Source organism: Episyrphus balteatus, chromosome 4, assembly GCF_945859705.1.
Source record: "Episyrphus balteatus chromosome 4, idEpiBalt1.1, whole genome shotgun sequence".
In the NCBI taxonomy this organism is placed as follows: Eukaryota; Metazoa; Arthropoda; class Insecta; order Diptera; family Syrphidae; genus Episyrphus; species Episyrphus balteatus.
The window spans coordinates 80,049,580-80,070,777 of record NC_079137.1 but is presented as its reverse complement, the minus strand read 5'-3'; the positions used below and the strand labels follow the sequence as shown (position 1 = coordinate 80,070,777).

The following is a 21,198-nucleotide window of genomic DNA, read 5'->3' as shown; positions in this document are numbered from 1 at the left end:
GAATGCCATCTGTTAGACAAACCTGATATCTACCGTTCCCTAAACTGGGAATCCCCTTAAAGTTCATAGTTTTTATTTTATTAGCAAATTAGAAAATGAAAACTCATACAAATGCCTTCAAAACGATTTTGTTTTTTTGTTCTCCTATAAAATTTCCTAAAATGGAGTTATACACTTTTCTGGTTTCACCGACGATAGATATTATTATTATGTATGTAAACGGTGTAATAAGTATTTTTTAAAAAAAGCAAACAAAACAATTTTTAAATTATAAAACAAAAAGTAGCACAACAAACTTAAAATAAATTAATATTGAATTTGATTCAACATAAAGAAAAACAAAAAAATGTTTTAAAATGTAATTAAATTAAAAATTAGTAAAAAGTAAAAAGAAAAAAAAAATGAATTATAAAAAAAAGTGTTTAAAATTTAACTAAAATTATTTTATGTATCTTAAATTAAAAAAAATTGCAATCGTAAGTGGAAGAGATGGAAGTAAATATAGAGTAAAATGAAAAACAAAAATACGTGGAATATATATAAAAAAAAAGAAATCATTGAAAAAGAAAACGCAATAAATGAGTTTGTTCGTAAATTTATTTTAAAAGTTTTTTTAATTTCTATATTTTCGTTCAAGTGCGTTGGTACGTATTTTGGAAAAATTTGTTGCTTCATCATCTCATGAGAAAATTTGTTTTTTTTTCGAAAACTTTTTGCACCTATTTTTCATATAAAACCACTTAAACTAGAACTGATATGGAAGTTAATTCGAATAGAAGACGACATTATCAATGCAGTTTTTTTTCGCATGGATTTAAAAATAGGATTGAATGTTGTTCCTCATGCAATTGAAATTTTTCGGTGGAATGCAGAAAAAGTGGCAGTTTATTCCAGGCAAAAAAAAAAAAAAAAATATTTCGAGAGAAAAGTTTTCCACGTGACTTACAATTGGATTGGTTTGTCTGTGAGATGTCAACGAGTTCTTTTGTTTGATCTGAAATGTTCGTCAATAACGAGTTAAAAATACACATCAACCACGACCTCAAAACTACTCGAATGCAATGTAAAATGAACTACTCTATTATTCTACTCTATTCCTAAAGTGGAATAAAATCTACTACTTTCAAAATGAGAAGTCCGAATGTGAAATTTTTGCTCCTGTTAACTCGTTTCTGAATGGGAAAAGCATTCGAATACAAAAAAACTGTTGCAACAAATATGATAGGGAAACAAACCAGGAATGTGTTAGGATTTTGAAAGAAAATCAAAGTGTTTAAGAAAATAAATTTTATTTTTCGGGTAATATTCAAGCTGAAATATAACACAAAATAAAAAAATGATTTGTTGACGCTAAGAAAATATATGAAGAGTCAGCAAATAAACACAAAATGTGCTTGAATTTTAAGTTGAAGTAAAATAATAATCAACTTCCGGTGTAAAGATGATGCTTTTCAATTAGGGTAGTGTTTTCGATCATACAAAAAGCAGGTGCATTCATGAATTCAACCAGGCTATATGAAAACCGTAAAAAAATCCCAAAATATGCATTTAAGGCCTTCGATGTTTTAAAGGAAAAAAAATATGTAATTATGCACAAAAATATATCGACTATTCGTACAAAAACTCTTTCGAATAGAAACACAAACATTCAAGGATATTTCTGAATTCAAAGCTTGTTCTGTCTGAAGGTTTATTTTAACAAAAAGCCAAACCTAAAAATAACTGATACCTATAACAAAATTAAGATCCCTTTTAAATTCTCGTAAGTAAAAATTCCTTTAAGTTTTAAACGTTACAATTTTTTTCTTGGTTTTAAAGGTTTCAAATTAAATATCAAGAAGAAGATTTTGAAAGTATCAATTTTGATTCGTCTAAAAAAAATCAATGAGACATAAAGAAAAAATTTGAATGTCTACAAAAATATACCAAGTCTAAGAAACCAGATAAGAATTTCAATAGGATGTATTTCATTCAATGGATGGTAGGTAAGTAACTGTCAAATATATTTATTAATTTACTGTGCATGTTCAGGGAAAATTGTGGACTAGATTATACAGGGTGTCCCAAAAGTAATGGATCAAACGAAATATGCTGATTGGGGAACTTAAGGGCTCTCAGAATTTGGTAACTTGTTCATCCCAAATCCTTACGGTTTTCGATTTAATGCAATATTTGTGAAATTTCGAAAAATTCCTACTTGGCAACAGTATTTTGCTTCCTGCGCCCATTATTGATTTTTGTTTTTTTAAATTCTTTTACGAAAACACTGCCAAATAATTAGGAACAATAAATTAATCAATATATTTTTTATTCCATACGCCATTTCGCTGCAAATTAACTAACAGTTTCAAGTTTTATAAAAAATCTATTTCTAACTTTTATTTGAGAGCAACACCGCAAACAAATTTCGTACGGTGTGACACTGGTTTATTATTTTAAAAACTTGTCCCAGTATTGCAGTTTTCAAAAAAGTATAAAAGTTTCCAAAGTTTAAGCTAGATCGCAAATTATTACAATTTTAATTCAACAAAACAGGGTTTTTCAGAGCAAAAAACAAACAAAAATAAACAAATTTTCTTGAACAGTTGTTTGTTTATTTCTCTTTGAACAAAAGCCTCTCTTTTTGTTTGAATTTTTTCTTTGAGAAACCTTGTTTTGTTGAATTCAAATTGCAATATTTTGCGATCTAACTTCAACTTTGGAAATATTTATACTTTTTTGAAAACTGCAATACTGGGACAAGTTTTTAAAATAATAAACCAGTGTCACACCGTACGAAATTTGTTTGCGGTGTTGCTCTCAAATAAAAGTTAGAAATAGATTTTTTATAAAACTTGAAACTGTTAGTTAATTTGCAGCGAAATGGCGTATGGAATAAAAAATATATTGATTAATTTATTGTTCCTAATTATTTTGCAATGTTTTCGTGAAAGAATTTAAAAAAACAAAAATCAATAATGGGCGCAGGAAGCAAAATACTGTTGCCAAGTAGGAATTTTTCGAAATTTCACAAATATTGCATTAAATCGAAAACCGTAAGGATTTGGGATGAACAAGTTACCAAATTCTGAGAGCCCTTAAGTTACCCAATCAGCATATTTCGTTTGATCCATTACTTTTGGGACACCCTGTATAGTGTAAGCTATTTTCTGAACGGAAATTACGTAGACGATTAAATCGATAAGAGATTTTTCTTGGATTTAAGTCTCGAATTAAGTTTTTGTTCAACGATATATGTTCATACCAAATAGACCTATGCATTTTGGTACAAAAAATACAATTCAATTTTTTTCGGATTTTCGAAAAAAAAACAAGGTTAACCCCTTCCCGAAAAAATGCATTTAAAAATTTCCTCCAAATCCATCGATTTGAGGTCTGGTTTTAGAGTTTGAATTTGAACAAATATTCAAAGATAAGCGAACAGAAACATTTTCACAAAAAAATGCATTTTAAAAAATTTCCTCTAAATCCATTGAGTGAGGTACCAAAAGAAAGGAAAAGAAAGCCCTAATCGTGATTAAAATTGAAACCCAAAGGTTTCATTAAGGTAGGCTTACTGAGTTATTTGCAATCGATATATTTTTTTCTAACTTTTGCAGGCAGACATCTAAGTCTCGAAACAACCTTTTATTCAAAGACATGAGTTCATATGAGACATATGCATTTAGGTAAAAAAATAATAATCAATTATTTTCGGATTTTCGAAAAAAAAATCAAGGTTAGCCCCTTACCGAAAAAAATGCATTTTGAAAAATCCAAAACTTTCCTTGAGGTCATGTTTCAGAGTTTTTTGCAATCGAAATATTATTTTTAATGTTTAAGGGTTTTAAAGGGAAAAAACTAGTTTATTTTTTTTTTTCTTACTTTCGGAAGCTGATAATATGCATTTGCATCAAATTTCGAAAGGAAATAGCATAGCTACATAATTTGAAAGAAAATAGAATATGGTCTTACACTTACCTTTATCAATAGTCTTCGAAAATCCTTCTAATTTGCTCAAATGAAAAACCCACCATTAATTTTGTAATATAATTTATATTTTCCTACATTTCTTTATTTTTTACATCGACAACTTAATCCGAAAAAAAAAATATATTTATATGTTGTATATACATTTTACAATATAACAAAAATAAAATTAAAAAAATAAATTTTTCAATAAAAAAAAAAATAAAACAAAGTTAGGGAAAAATCCTAACGTTTCACAATGAAAATACATATATTTTTTTTGTTTTAAAAAACTGTAGAAAATGCATGGAAGAGAGGAGGACGAGAGGGTTTAATAAAAATAATTTAAATTGAATGTGTTTTTATTATTTTTTTTTTTATTAAAAATGGACGCGCGGGGTAGGTCATTTTAAACGGAGGTAAAAATCCTGGCACTATTTGATTTTTTTTTTTGATAAAACAAATTTATTAATATTTTTTGTTTTGTTTTTAAATTTATTTCTTAAATTTACTTATTTTGAAATTATTTTTATTTTTTGTTTTCTTTAATTTCCTAGAGGCACAACTACAAAATGTTACACTGCAAAATGTGTGTAGGTTATATTTTTTTTTTGATTTCTTTTCTTTTTGGGATGATTTAAAGGAGGACTTTATTTGGGGGGAGAATCCCTTTAAGTACAGGTCTCGATTAGTTTTGAAAAAAAAAACCGATCCTTTAAGCTTTTCATTCGTATTATAACCTCAACACATTGTTGTTTTTTAATTATTTTGTTTTCACTACAGAACTAAGTTTTGGTTTTATTTGCGTCCCCATTTGCTCAGCCTTTTAAGATTAAAACACTCTCCAAAGAATTTGTCCAGAGAATGATAAAGATGTGGCCTAACACCGGCCAAACCGTGATCTTCATCAGGGTAGCTCTGTAAAAAAGAAAAAAAATAAAGTTTTAATCAAGTTAGAAAATGCAGATAAGTCGACTTACGATTTGTTTGAAGAGAATATCCCTTCGTTCTAAATTTTTGGCTAAGATCATTGCTTGTTGGTAATGGACATTATCGTCTAGAGTTCCATGGACCAGCAGGAATTTCTTTCCTTTGAATTTCGTGGCCAAAGTACTCAATCGGGAGTTGGCATAACCTTGTGGGTTTTCATCGGGAACTCCCATATATCGTTCCGTGTAAATGGAATCTGTACACAAAGTTACATTATGACTCAATATTGACCAAAAAATGATATGATCTTACCATAATAAGCCCAATCTGTTACGGGAGCTATTGAAGCTGCACATTTAAATGTTCCTGACTGATCGTTAGCCAAAGCCATTGCAGCTGCATAACCACCATAACTCCATCCCCAGATACCAGTTCGATTAGCATCAATATAAGGCAACTTTTGATGCAGTGATCTATCATGATAAAAAAGGGTATTTAATTCGAATTCGTCTAAAGCTCTGTTTTGGGAAAATTTTACCTTGTAACATCAATTTGATCGGTGATTTCGACAGTTCCCAACTTCAAGTAAATCGAATGAAGCAGTTTATCACCTCTCAAGCCCGATCCTCGTCCATCAATCTTTGCATAGATCACCGATTGATTCGATGACAAATAAGTACCCCAATCCATACCCCATTTGTCAATAACAGAGTAAGAGTCTGGCCCGCCATAGACATCAACAAGCATTGGATACTTTGTATCGCCACTACGATCAACATTTGGAGGCAATTGAAGGAGAACTTTAGCTGTGAATCCATTGGCAATGTTGATTGTGTGGATTTCTTGCTCTGGCATGGCAATGGTTGCCAATTCATTCTTCAAATTTGAATTTATTTCCCAATCATAGACTTTATTGATAAGAACCTCTCCTGTGGACAAAAAAACCATACATTTTGGAACTTGCTAGATCAATAAATTGTCTTACCATTAGAGTATGACCATTCGTAGACAGCATGAGCTGGGACACCTGGACCCAGAGAACTTATCACAACATAATTGGACTCACTGAATTCAGCTCCAAAATAACTTTGTTGGGTACCTAATTTCGAAAAAAATTAGGTTAAATCCGATAGAAGAAACATATTTGTTTAAATTGCTTCTATAAAGCCTTATAGAAGCTTTACAGAAGTAATTTATTTTTTTGATACTTACCATCAATAACAAGATTACATGTAAGGCATTGTGGCTTTTGGTCTTTTGCTGCTTTAATTGCATAAACATGCAAAGAATTTGAGGCATTTTCGGTATTGGCCGTATAGAAGATAATATTTCGTTCTGCATCCCAATGAAGTATCGCTGTTACCACATACTTTCCGCTAGTAATTGGCAATACAGCACCATTGGAATTTTTTGTCGATAAAAGACTTATATGTCTGAAATTACCATCCGAATCTTGTCGATGTGGCAGTAACAATGCAATTTCACTGCCATCTCTATTCTTTAAAGGTTCCGTAAACAAATCAACCCAACCGGTCTTTGATTCTATACTAAAAGGTTCGGTCCTGCGAAGTCCTTCGAAGACTTGTATATAAGCGGCATTCTGAATACGATTCATCCATACCGAGAGGACATTTTGATCGTTTAACCATGTTACGACGGTTATAATGTGACTCTGAGTGTTAAGAGCACTTGGAACGGGTACACCCGTCAAGAAATCATTGGATTTCATAGCCAATTGTAAATCAGCGGTGAAAAGTTTAACAAAGGGATTTGGTGAACCAGCTTTGGGATAGGCAACAGGTTGATTCCATGGGTATTGGTATCGTAAATCTCCAGCTTCACCATAATAAGGGAAATTGATGATTTTCGTCGGTGAATCATCAAATTGTATAAATGCAATTTTTGTACCATTTGGATTAAACCAAACGGCGGAATTTGTTCCAAAGACTTCTTCTTCATAGACCCAATCTGGAATGCCATTCAAAATGGTTGGACTTGTACTTGTGGTTAATTGAATTTCATCACTATCGAATGCTGTTGGTTTGTAGTAAAGATTTCTTTCGAAATTGATAATGAGGGCATTGCCAACGGGTGACCATTGGACTAGATAGAGACGTTCTTGGTTGCCTTTGATCTTGAGTGGTTGTACGGCACCAGTTTCAAGATCAACAATATCATATTCGGCTTGAAAACTATGTCGAAAGATCTTTAAAAAAAGAAAACAAAAAATTATATTATTTTTCAAATACGATCCACATAGATTCCACAATGTAGAAATCACTTACCTTGAGATGATTTTTCCCCAAAAGTAGATATTTTCCATCGGCGGATTTTTCAAAAACTGAATATTGTTGTTTATCATCATGCCATAATTGTGTTTGTTTACCGTTGGCAACATTATATTCATAAACGTGCTACAATGGAATATAAAAATTATTAATTGTTCTATTTTTTATAAATTTTGTTCGATCTTACATTAAGTTCCTTATACATAATATTTGCTCCCGATGTCCATGATCCATTGAATCTTCTCGCTTGTAATTTCCCCGTTAAAATATCATCTAGCTTAATACCATTGCCGGTTTGTGCTGAGGGTAGATCATTTGATTCGCTGCTATTTACTAATAAGATTACAGCTACGGTAATGAGACCGATTAGGACAATAGCGCCAATCACTCCCAAGATTATACGAATATTTCGAATTCGTTTTTTGGAATAAATTAGGTCCTGGAATTGAAAAATAAGATTTTTTTGTATGAGTAATTGAAGTTTTGAAATAGTTTAGGTAGAAATTCAGTGATTTAATTCATTCATTCATCCTATTTTTCAAAAAATGTCTGGATTATTTCGAGTACAAACAAACTGACTTCGAATAAGCAGGAAAAAATTCCTAAAAAGGTATACAGAGGTCTTCTGTATGTTTTCCCTTAAACCTCTATCAAGTTTCCATTGGAGTATGAAAAGCGGAATTTCCCCAAAAACTAGGTTTGCAGGATAGTTACCAAATGTTGCTGAAAAAAATGTTTGAATTCTTAGCAGTTTTGAAAAGTTTTTGAAAATTATTTCATATTGACTCTAGATTATGGGTGTTTTCATATACGTCGGAAATCTGCGTCAGTCCAATCGTCTTTCTGCTTTGCTGCATTAATGAACACACCAATTCTGCAGAATGTTTGCAGGCCTGCGTTGGTACAATTTTCAGCAGTCACTGAGTGTTCATAAACGTCAGAAAAAAAATATAAAAAAATTACCACAGAATGAGTTTTGTTTAAGCAAAAAAACATTTCTTTTTCAGTTCCCGAAAATATTGTTTTTAATAACACGAAAAATTTGTAAACCGTGTTACATTAGGGTGGCTAAAAAAAAATACTTTCTTTAAAAAAAAAAATAATAAAAACACCGAGTAGTTCACATTTAAAACAAATTATCTATGGAAAAAATATTTTTAATTAGGGTGTTCAAGAAAGTTTTTTTATGCGTTTGAAAAAAAAGAAATGATTTTTAGTGCACAGAAAGTTTGTTAAGTGCGTTTTTGCTATAGTAATATTAAATTCATGCCGAATTAATTAAATTGAATTTGGTTGAATGTTAAATATACCATTTTTCTGAGCGCCCTAATTCGAAAATACCTACCCCAATTTTACATTATATTTCATAAACCATGTTTTACAAACTTTCTCTGCAGTGAAAAATAATTTTTGTAATTAATTAAAAAAAAAGTTTGAACCCCCCTAATGGAAATTTTTTTTTTCTTCGATAATTTGGTCAAAACAATATTCACGTTGATTTTTTTGGAATTCTTCAAGCAACTGTAGAAGATAACATTTCTTAGAGCCACCCTAATACGAAAATAATTTAATATAAACTCATTATCTCAAAAAACACGATTTCGAAATTTTCTGTGTCATTTAAATTTAAATTTTTCGAAAAATGAAAAAAGAAACATTTTTTGCACCACCCTAATTAATATTTTTGCTTTTCATTTTTTTCTAACAATATTTAAGTTTATTAACAAAAAAAATCGAATCAAGAGCCAAATAAATTTCTTCTTGAGTTCTGCAGCAATAAAATTTTGGCTGCGCAATCTGCCCGATGTTGACGACATACTGACGTTTATGAACAGCAGAACTGCAGTTAGACTATCGCAGATCTGACTTTATGAACACGACTAACGCAGGCCTAAGTTAGGCAGACGTTTATGAAAACACCATATATCGTCGTCGCGGTCGGTCCAAAGGAAAAACTCACTAACTACATACGTTTTCAATACAGCAGTTAGTAAGTTTTTCCTTTGAACCGACTCACGATATAATAATTTGCATAACCGTTTAAATTTTTCAATGAAAAAGATTACGCATACACCACAGTGACCAACTAAGTTTAACCTAAAAAAAACTAAGAAAAATAACTAAGAAAATTAATCGCTGAAATTGTGAAACAATTAAACTGAAGTTGACGATTTACATGTGCGGTTCTGAGATCCCGAAATGCGACATTGTAGTTTTTACCCGGGGCGAAAAAAGCGTGATTACCCGCAAATTATCTCATTTTGGTTCTAGTTAAAACAGTAGCTTCATTTGAAACCCTGATTTGTGTAATTTTAAAATACTCATCTACGCATTGTGACTAAATATATTTAAAGATTATATAAGATTAAATATATAAGTATTTTATATAAAGCTTATAATATTTCAGTTTACCCTTCTGAAGCAATATTTTTATTTTTTATTTGTAAAAAGATGATATAAATTTTCAAAATTTTAAGAACCAATTAAAAAATACCGAATTCTTTTCGCTGATAGTATAGTCTTAAAATTTGTACAGTCTTTCTCCTTTTGCAATTTTTATTCTTGCTCCGTCAGATACTCTAACCCCAAACCTGCCCTTCGTAATGTGTATCAGTTTTACACATATGGTCGTACTCTCAGTTCATAAAAGAGTGTGTTTATTTTTTTCTTTTTTTTTTTTTTGTTATTTTTCATTTTTCCTGAACTAATCAAACTCCCTTTAGTAATAACGATAAGTGCGTCGGGGAATTTTTCATTTTTTAAGTTATTGCAAATGACCAAGTATTGGTTTTGTGTAAAAAACAAAACGTAAATTACAATCGAGTAAATAAATCGAGAGAGCAAAAAATTAAAGAAGCTTCAAAATTATACCAATTACAATTTAAATAAGTAATTTTAAAATGTTAGTAATTTATGTGTGCTTCATTTTACACTTTGGATTCAATTCTGTTAAACATTAAGACATTAAATCCTTAATCCATACAAGCAACTACTTACGACACAGTTGAGTGTTTAATTTTATGGCAATTGCTTTTTTAAAATGAAATTGTGTATGTTTAAAAAGAAATACCATCAAGGATTTCCTTATATCCTTGCGTTAGCAACAGACAACACAAAAAAAAAAATAATAAAATCAAATCCCTGAAATCAACGCAATTTTGCAGAATACAAATTGTTAATATAAAAACGGCAATAAAAATAAATCTATTCTTTTGTCTGTTGCTAGATGCCTACTTGAATTACATCATTATTGGTTTTCAATTACAATAAATTCCTTAATTTTGAAGAAGGAAATCTAAAAATTTAAATAAATTTAATGAAGATTATTTAAAAAGGCTTTATAAGATTTTTGTGGTAAATGATTGAATCTAAATAAATTGAATTCCACGAAACAGAAAGAAAAACTTCATATTAATGACTAAATTTTCAATCAACAAATTCAAACTTGTGCCAAAAGAGTACACTTATAATTATAATTTTTAAATAAAGTTATTTAAATCAATTATTTTCGAGATAATCGATTTAAAATTATTTTCGAAATTCCCAAATTTCGACTTTTAAATCGACTATTTCGAAAATAATTAATTTAAATAATTTTATTTAAAAATGATAATTACGTGTACTCTTTTGGCTTTTGAAAAAGGTATCATTCATAGCTGTAAGTGTTGCCGTCGTTCATTAATAATTTTTTTTTTTTGTTTTAAGTCAATTTTTATAAAATTGCCCTTCCCGCCTAAATGGGGGAGATAGACCCCCCTCCCATAGTAGAAAATTATTGTATTGAACTCCTCTATAAAACGCCGTCATCAATTCTCATCTTATCGCACTCGTACCCGTAAGTGCACTTTTTCTCATTAACTCTTCTCTATTTTGAAAGTTTGTTGATGTATGTACATGTAAAAAATTTAGGAAATTTGATAGTCTATAAAAAGTATTAAGAATGATTTTTAGATCGGATGGCAATTGGATGAGATAAACATTAAAATCCGTTTTTTAGTCCGAAATTTCAACAGTTTTTCGACAATAACTTTTTATTGGTAAGAGCTATCAAAAATTTTGTCTTAACAAAACTGTAGAGAACGTGATATTCTATAAAAGTAAACAGAAATAATTACTCTACGGCCAATAACGGCGGAGAAAATCAAGTATTTTCTTTTTTCAGCTTTTTTTTTTAAATGGCGCACGAAGCAAAGGGTTATTTTGTTCGAACTTTGTGGTTTTAGAATCCTCAAAAGGGCCTCTTTAAAATAAAACAATAAAATTCTTCTTAGCTGTATTTGTAGATATATTTTGCTAATTTTTCCTGGACTATAACTAAAAAATGCAAATGCAACCTGCAAAAAGACAAAGTAAAACAAAAAAAGAAAAAATGAGGGAAGTTATAAAGCTTTTTGAAAATAAGTCCGAATGCCGAAGTAACAGAAAGTTTCTTAAATATCTATTAATTTATGACAACACTCTTTTCAAAAAGGAAGCAATTAAATGTTTTCAATTCATCTGCTTCTTTGTAGCCTTTTTTTCTTTTATAACGAATATAAATCTCTGCTCGTTATAATTCCTTGAAACAAAAAGTATGTTCTCGATTGAAATTCACAAGTAACATAAAATGTACTTCCTTTCAGATACCATTTTTGTGCTTCCATATTTATTGTAAAGTTTCAAGGTTTAGAAAATGATACGATGTAAAGGTACATTATTTTGAGCATCCTTATCAAGGCCTAGAAGTAAAACTCTTGTAGTATCATTTTCCAATGTATCTCAAAATGTTAGATATAAATATTTACATCAAGAGAAAAGTTTACTTCAATAAAAAAAGGCAGAATATGGATTCTAGGCTAAAGAAGGATTTAAAAAATCATTACTTTAAGCGTTCATCAAAATATTTATAGTCAATTAGATGCGAAATCTCTTTTTTTTTATTCTTCAACATGAATATTTTTTTTATTCCATATCGTATATATAATTCATTTCTTTTCCATTGCTTCTTTCAGCCATACTGATTCCCATCGTAACCCATTTCCCGTAGTACTACGTGTTTTTAATTTTTCCATGCCATTAATTTCGAAATCGCTATATCACTCTTTTTATATGTATATCGAGATGATTTAAGAGGCTCTTTCTTTTGTTTTTATTCATTTTCCAAACATTTAGTTATGTTAAAGACTAGGTTAAGTTGTTTTTTTTTTTTGGAGGAAATGTTATGTTTTGTATGGTTGACAACTTGAAGATCTCTTTCATTTCAAGGTTTTTGAGGATATCGACGTTTGACAATGGAGACTAAGTAAGAGCGGAAGCTGGAAGATTTATCGATAGAGGTCAACACACAAGTTTAAAAATAATGGTTCAATAACTTGGTTGAAAGACTGCGATTATGTCACAAACTATTAGCTGTCAAAAGCTAGTGTTCAATAAGCCTTATGTCTGTAATGGCGGGTTCTTTACACCGATTTCCGTTTTCTCAGAACAACTGCCTCATTTTTTTCATTTTCAGAAACAAAGGTAGTACCTACTTCTTGGTAAATCGATTTTAATTTTTGCGAGTATCAGTGTTTGTTAACACAGTTTTGTCTGCGACTTTTTGTTGTCGTGTCCGTTCTAACTTCCGCCAGTAAAGTTATCGTAATAAGTTGAAGAGGCTTTTCAATTTTAAATTTCACGCCACTTAAGTCACGAAAAAGCATAATCCCCAAGCAATCATACAAAACTATATAAACCTACCTAATACATTACACATAGTTCGAAGTCTGTGAATGCAAATTCCTTCTCACATAAAATCGCCGCTGCTGGACAGTGTCTCTTCTCTACCGTGTGTTGTCGTCGTCGCCGTCATCGTCAAAGTTGATTCTATAAGTGAAAGCATAACCAAGCACAACGTGTGACGATGTGGCAAATAATTATGTTCAACCCACAACACGCTGCTGCACCTTATAATGGACACTACTTGCATCATATAATCTCTCTATCTCTTTCTCTCTCTATCTTGTCACAGTCACAACAACTATATAGAATTCCATTCGAATCACGTATTAGCAAATGCGGGTGGCACTTTGAGGAGACACAAAGTTTTGAATATTGCAGCTTAAACTATTGAAAAAGACGACACGTGAAAGATAGAAGACAGACAGCAAAATTAAAGACGAACTAAAATATTAAGAATTCAATGCACGCATTTGGTGGTTTTAAAGCTATACCCTTTGCACTCACTTGAATTGCACCCGTTCGGTTTGCTAGCCGCTTTGGTTTATACGATTCCATAGAATATGTCCAGGGGTGGAGTTATTATAAGGCGAAACTTTTATACTTCTAGAATTTTTACGGAAAAACCATTCCAACTTCTATAAAGCCTTATGAAAGTTATTGTTATTTTTAAATGTGTTTATCGTGCATTCATAAATAACTATAAACTCTTACTTTCCGAATTTCTTGCTTCTATAAAATAACTTATCGAAGTCTTACCGATTTATCGATAAAAAAATTTAAAATATGTACTTGTATATAATTTTAAAGAAATTGTTACAGAAGTTATAACTTCTACAAGAAATCTGATTTAAAGAAAACTTTATAGAAGTCTTACACAAGCTTCATTGTGTAAAATTTCAATGTTTCCATTGTTGAAATAGCTTTTGTGTTAATTTAAAGGATTCCTATTCCGGTCACCTTAAAAAAAAAACTTCGTTTTATAAATATCTCTTTCCGAAATACCAGCTTGTTCTTTCTTCTATAAAGTTAATGTTGAAGACTTAACGAAGGTTAATAAACATACTTAAAACTCTTTAAATTAACTTTAAAGAAGTTTTTATAGAAGTTATAACTTGTACAAGAATTTATTTCTGAAGAAAACTTTATAGAAGCTAAACCGGGTGAGGTTTTATTTTTCTAATGTTTAAAACCTGTTTCACTCTTATTCCAGCCCTGACACACACAGAATCATTATATTATGATGTATGCAGTCATATACTGTGAAATAGGCAAAAGGAAGTGTTAATTATCCTTTTTTTTTGTGGTGGCGAGTCGAGTTAGCGAACGAGGTTTATATTTTACTTTGCATGCTAATTATGACATTTGAATATACACTCGTATAGTATATCTTTTGAAAGGGCGACACTTTTAGGTATGTACCGAACTTACTATAGGCAAAGTTTTTTTTTTTTGTTGCTTTTGTCATTTTATCAAAATTTATGCGACATCACGTCCGACGAGCTTCCCATAATAAGATAAAACCATCAGGAAAGAACCTTCTATGTTATAGTAGGTAGAGGTACTTGGTTTATGATGGGTAACACAAAAAAAAAAATCAAAGCTGCAGATTGAATCATTTTTTCCTTTGAAAAATTCAAACACACCATCAGAGATGACCAAAAAATTCCAAGTACCTATATAATATTTTTTTGTTTGCATTTTGCTTTTAACTTTGAGATACAAAGTAGGTACAACGAGTATTTTTATTTATATTTTTTTTTTTTGTTTAACTATATTTTTGTTTTGCTTTTTTTTCAAAAGAATTGAATTCAATGGGAAGAATATTGTGCTTTGCATTTCAATAAGAGGGTTTGACAGTTTTGAAGACAACATCATGTCTCACTTTCTGGTCTCTCTTTTTTTTATGCCGGTTTTTACTTCGACTTGGCTTTATACCTTACAACATGGGGACGGCTCTGTGTAAAGCTTTTGATTTATGAACCGTAAAAACAGAGTAATAAAGTAATTAGCTTTAACGTACACAGACGGAAGTGTTGTGACATATTTGTTGTTGTTTTTCTTTGTTTTTTGTAGGTAATATGCTGTCGGCAGCGGGCTTCAATTCATCGGAAGTGAAGATTGTTTGTTTCATGATAAAGGTGTGATGTAGATTTGACGAGGCGACGACGACAAAGATGATGAGAGAGTTATTAGAATTATTTGAAAATAAATACGCGCATTAATGTATTTGATGATGTGGATGAATTAGTTGTGATTGATGTTTCTAAATGATTTCAAGCTCTAAAAGATTATGAGTGTCCTTCAAAGTGAGATGACATAGTCCTTTGTATATAAATAATAAATAACAATCATTGCAAAAGGAAGTGCGATACTATTCGAAGCATGAAACTTCAACATTCAAGTGTCAATTAAGATAAATGAAATGATTAATGGCTCTTTAATGTTTTTGAAATCGGTAATAAACATTCAAGATAATCTTTTAACCGTAGGTAAGTATCATTGCTTTTTCCAAAGTTTAATTGAAATTTATTTTTTCATACTGAAAATTGTACTTAAATTGAGTAGAAGAATATCCGGTACCTGAAAGCCCAGAAAAGTTATTCTAGTGTTTCTTGCTTATAAATTCAGGTTTCATATAGAATTTCTTCTGTTCAGGAGATATAGCTCGATAAAAACTTAAAAAAATCTTATCTCGAAAACATATTCATTCTATTTTTTGTAAATGCAATTTCCGAGTCCCTAAGGTCAAAATATGTATAAATTGCTTATTTTTGAAATCAATTCTGTTAATGCTGTTAATTAAAATGTTTCCACATAAAAATAAAAAGATTTTCTGTTTATGTTGAATCGGGCTTTTTTGGTCACTTCCTTCTATATGCAAATAAAAATCTTTATTTCATACTTTTCCCCAACGTTTCGTCTTAAGAGAAATTAAGAGCTGTGTAATTTTCTGTTATATAATTCAAATTTAAATTCAAATTGTTTTTCATTTAGTTTTTCTGAAGTTTAACTTTTATTTATTAAATGTCAATAATTTATATTTTTATTTTAGAAAATTCAAAAGTTTTTAATTATTAATCATCTGTCAATTAATAAATGTAACAAAATAATATTTTCATGTAATTTTTGTAATTAGTGTAAAAAGTTTTCAATATAATATTTAACAGATTTAATAAAATACCCCTGAAGAAGTCGAGAAATTACGACGAAACGTAGGGAAAAAGTTTGAAATAAAGATTTTTATTTGCATATAGAAGGAAGTGACAAAAAAAGCCCGATTCAACATAAACAATTATAGTTCAAATAATTGGTCAAATTATCATTAATTCAAAAGATTTTCTGCTTAAATTAAGTGGATTTCTTTTAGACATTCAAGAAATTAAGAAGATTTGTCCGCTTAATTTAATGTGAAATCCGCTTGTATTTAGGTGTTAATTTTTTTCTGTGAACGATACGGCTTGTTGCACAGACTAACTTATTCAATGTAGATCTTTAACAAAATTCTAAAAGTGTTTAACCATCTTCGAATTTTCATTTTTAACACTTGCTGATTGCATTTTGTGACACCGGACAAAAACTAAACTATATTTTTTTTTCCGAGCGAGGTCTTAGAACCCCGCATGTAAATGTTCAAGTTAAGTTAGTTATTTATTTTAAAATTTAATCAGCTATTAAATATTTTTTTAATTTTGGGTGAACTTATTTGGTCACTGTGGTGTATGCGTAACCTTTTTTTTTTTTGAAAATTGTTAGTTCTTGTCAATCAAATCCACACAATTTCCGTTGCCCAGTTTAATTATAATTTATCAATAAATTTAACTTATGAAAGCCTACGAAAATTTTGAAGAATTCTGTGTAGAATTTCAAAAGGAGACGAATTCAATGTTTTAGTGTAACACCCGTGACGATGAGATGTATCATATTAATTCAATTATTTTAGCTAGATTCAAATTTATTTTTTAAACTAGACATTAAGGTTCCGGTGTCTACAATTTTTCTAACGCGAGTAAGTGATTTCAAGCGATATCATAGCCCTTATCATAAGTTTTGATTTCTTTACTGAAAAAAAAGTTTAATAGCTGATTTAATCAAAATCCGTTTTTTCGCTATCGGAAAATTTTAGATTTAGAAAAACAAACTAATAATTTTGTTTACCTTTATGACCAAAAACACGATCTTATCTTTTTAACATTTTATAATTATTTTTCTTGATAAAGTAAATATTAACTCTATTACAGTTGCTATACTTATCAATTAGTTCGATCAAACATTTCTTTATATTAAGATATTTCATTACACTTGAAAAACAAAAAAAAAAAAAAAACCTAATGAATTAGTGTCCGAAGCTTATCGCTACAACAAGAAACGGAAAGCCCGTCAACCATTTAAGGCTGATTTTAATCTACTAGGTACAATCACAAAATTTATGTCAAAAGTAATATTTATTAGATTATCAACAGAACAATTATTATGAAAAAGGTATTGAATAGTAAAAAAATCATTATTTCGCTCAAATATGTATAATCTAAGCAAGTTCTAAGTTCAATTTAAGTTGTAAATTAATAAAATCCAAAGCGTTTTTTATTTTCCTTTTTAATATTGGTCTAATACATTAACAAGTCTCAATTTAAACTAAAACGATAAGATTAGTTTTTTTAAGACTGCAGAACACGTTCACAAATAAGTACTAAACAACTTCAAGGTTGAGAAAAAAGAAATGCACTTAAAAAAGCAAAATCATTATAGTTAGTATTCTTATCACATCCATTATAGTTTGAGCTTAGTGGATTTAAAATTGATTGTTTTTGTCAATTCATACCACGAATTTGATAAATAGATCATTAGAAAACCATTGCACTCCTACACTCTGTTGAAAATGCCCCAGTTACCCAAAAAGATATTGCCAAACAATGAAAATCTCAAAGCCAAGTTATAATCCGATATCAATAAGATTGAGTAAACAAAAAGGTTTCATAAATCTCGGATTCCACATGAGCCAGCTGTACATCGGGCTGTGTAAATTTTTTGAGAGAAACAAAAAAAAAAATCCAAAAATTGATATAAGAAAGAGAAACTCGCATACGGAATACCAAAGTTCCAACTCACGACCGACATGGTCTTCAAGTCAGACTTACTTTTTGATGCACGTAAAGTAAATGTACACTTTTGTTCATTGCACGTCTTGGTCGGTTGACCAACGAACGTCTTCGGTCGTTGCGTTGTCGTTATCGATGACGAGACGCGAACAAACGGACGCATTCAGGTAAAACGTGCCGTGCACAATATTCATTCATGATAGGCATAGTACGAGTATACACAACAATTCAATGCCTTCCATTTCCGTCACTTTCTTTTCAAACTGTCACTTTTCGTCTTTGCAATCAAGTGCTAAAGAAGGTCTATAGAAGGTAGGTTTTATCTAATTTATCTTCAACTGGTGGCCATGCCTCCATATCAACCATTGCTTAGAAAGGTATACGTATATTCGAAAAAAATTGAAAATAGATACTTTTCGCAAATTTGAAATGTATCACCATCACCAAAGCTATGCGGATAGTTTGCTGTCAGAATAATAAAATATTCGATTATGTCATTATATTGGCTTTCAACTATTTCAACGTTATACGGTGTGTGGTGTGGTTTGAGGTGTGTGGTGGTGTTTTGCTGTGTGGTGTGGTTGCGTTGCAGGGTTAACAGATCATATTTAACAATACGATACGACAAATACCAACTAAGTCAGCGGTTACATTAGATTTAATTGTATGGAATTTTCAATTTTTCAGGTGTTCGCAATAATGGACAGTGAAATTCAATAAAATAGCAATTGTCAATTTGAAGTGACGTTGTGAATCTCAAAGAAGGATTTATTTTGGTTCACATGGTCGCATTTTACACGTGGTCCAATAAGTCGTATCAGTATTATAGACAGTGCGTTTGATTGCTATGGATAAGGGATCTAGTCCCATTTTCCAGACATAATCTAGTGTTCACTTTTATCTACAGTCTATACAGACATAAATGTACTTTAGATATTCACGAATTCATGTAATGTCATCTCCGATCTCATTTGACAGTTTGAACTGCGTTACTTTTCTGAAACGTCAAATTTGTTTGGTCTATCTCGGTTTTCATCAACGGGAATTTTTTAAACAACTTGTATCTATAAACAAATGGGAATTTAAGTTTTTCTTCATAACGTAACATAACGTAACGTACGGAAATCAACTAACAAACAACGTTTGTTATATTGAAAATGGCTGAATTTAAATACGCGCTTAAAAGTTTCGCGGGGCGGTGCCCCGAGGCCCCAACTGACGCTAGGGCCCTGACTGGAGACAATGCAGAGAAGGAAACTGTTATTATAAATAAAGTAGAAAAAATATATCCTCAGGGACCTCAAAAAATGCTACTAAAATAATCTAAGCGACCAACAAATCATACTTCTGGGGCCCCCAAAAAAAGAGAAAGGCGTATACATATCCTTTTTAAAAAAATGTCGAAATGGCCCCTTAAAATTAATATTGTCCCGGAGCCCCGGCAACTCAACGTACGCCTCTGATGGTCGCGTTCTGATTTCTGAACACACAGAAACAGTCTTTTGAATGAAAACATTAAAAAAAAACTTTGAAGCTTTGAACACTAGACAAAAAAGATTGAGTTTGAGAGTTCAAGTTCTGTTATTATGCAAAAAAAGAAAAACGAGTAACAAAATGAACGATGTCGATGTTTTGCAGATTTAACGTCGATGTATCGGCGATGTATCGGCTTAAGAAACATCGATGTATACATCGATGTTTTTAACAAAAACATCGATGTTTTGAAAACATCGATGTATCGTTTGCATCCCTAGTCCCTTGGTCCGGGAAGTTTATTACATTTAAAATGTATATTATCAAGAAAATTTCCAACAAACAATTTCCCTTCCATTAAGCCTTACAGATGCAAATACAGCTTCTGTTAAGCTTTATAGAAGCGAAATATCTTATTCTTTATTTTTGAAAATGGGAAGAATCAGGAAGATACATAAAACTGTTTTTTCTACTTCAAACATCTGTTCCATTCAATATTGTTCCTTAAAATTCATTGTTCTCCTAAATCTGTCAAATACGATTTGACAGATGCCACTTACGTACCCAAAACTATCAAACCCGGCCAATTTTTCCCGATTCATAAAAGAACAATTCTTTGTTTGAGAAAAGAAAATAGCAAAAAAAAAAAAAACTCAATTTAATCCAGAAAACTGACAAACACTGAAAGTGACCGCACATCTGCTCTCAAACAATGAAAACATCCCATCCTCCCTTTATATTCCATCTTGTAAACGAAGAAGAAGAAAAAAATCTTCATTGAATTTAGTTCATCTTCTTCTTCTTCGTTCTTTTTAATAAATTTTTTTTTCCTCCTCCTCTACAAGATCCACATAGAGATATACTTTTTTATGTGAACAATATTTGTTGTTGACCAAGAAAACTTCAATATTAACATCAAAATCCTCAATCAAATAGCTTTTCATTTTCAATTTTCAAAAGTAGAGTCCTTCACTGTGTAGCATAGAACCATAGAGAAAAAGTATAGGCATCCAAAACAACACAGCGCGCTGTCATATCTCCCCAAAGGCATGAGAACAAACAAACAAATAAAATGACATGAATTGACTCCATCAGTTTGGTCCTTTTTTCTTCCTATACCTATTTTCAATTTCTACCTTCCTAGAAAGCGTTGCAACAGAAAAATACCAACAAACATAAAAAATAAATTTCGAAAAAAACTTACAAAACGAAAACCCATGCAACTGCCGGAAGCAGCAAGCCAGTGTCAGTATCCGTTTCCTATTTTATTTTTTTTTGCGCTTTACCTTACAACATCCTAGACAATTTCATATAAATATTTCCATTGGTCCCTCTGTCTGCATTCAATTTATCAAATCCTTAAATTAACATTTGTGTTTGCACCGTGCCGCACCGCACCACCTTGCCACCGCTCCGTCTGCGCCGTGCCGTCTCGCATCACCTTAATGTTTCTATCTATCTATCTGCTTTATGCATATATACATTGGAATAACCGTTATGACTTTAACAAACCTAACCTCAATTCTCAATGGCGCCCAACGATGATGATGGAGAAACAAACACACAGTTGTAGTGTACTAGGAAAGGAATGGAAAAAGGAAAGGTACACATATAACGGTAACACGGTAGTAGTTCGCTCATGAACTTTACTGCAGTGGAGAGTTATGAAAATGAAATTTCCACTTTCGTTCGTTGCCATTGCCGTTGGTTTGGTTTGTAGGTATTTTGTATTCTTTTACTTTGATTGAAGGCCACATGGGAAA

At 30.8% G+C, this 21,198-nt stretch overlaps 1 protein-coding gene across 5 annotated transcripts in view; it reads right to left on the bottom strand.

Annotated features, from left to right (window-relative positions):
* Positions 1 to 4,307: 4,307 nt before the first annotated feature.
* LOC129919942 (venom dipeptidyl peptidase 4) overlaps positions 4,308 to 21,198 on the bottom strand; it is a 105,691-nt gene continuing 88,800 nt past the window's right edge. For all 5 annotated transcript variants that reach the window (XM_056001056.1, XM_056001057.1, XM_056001060.1 and 2 more), the window contains 8 exons: positions 7,354 to 7,605; positions 7,164 to 7,292; positions 6,091 to 7,084; positions 5,864 to 5,977; positions 5,417 to 5,807; positions 5,191 to 5,351; positions 4,929 to 5,134; positions 4,308 to 4,866 (listed from right to left, as the gene is read on the bottom strand). In XM_056001056.1, coding sequence (XP_055857031.1) covers positions 4,747 to 4,866; positions 4,929 to 5,134; positions 5,191 to 5,351; positions 5,417 to 5,807; positions 5,864 to 5,977; positions 6,091 to 7,084; positions 7,164 to 7,292; positions 7,354 to 7,605 — 2,367 coding nt within the window. In that variant the 3' untranslated portion in view covers positions 4,308 to 4,746. The remainder of the gene's footprint in view (positions 4,867 to 4,928; positions 5,135 to 5,190; positions 5,352 to 5,416; positions 5,808 to 5,863; positions 5,978 to 6,090; positions 7,085 to 7,163; positions 7,293 to 7,353; positions 7,606 to 21,198) is intronic.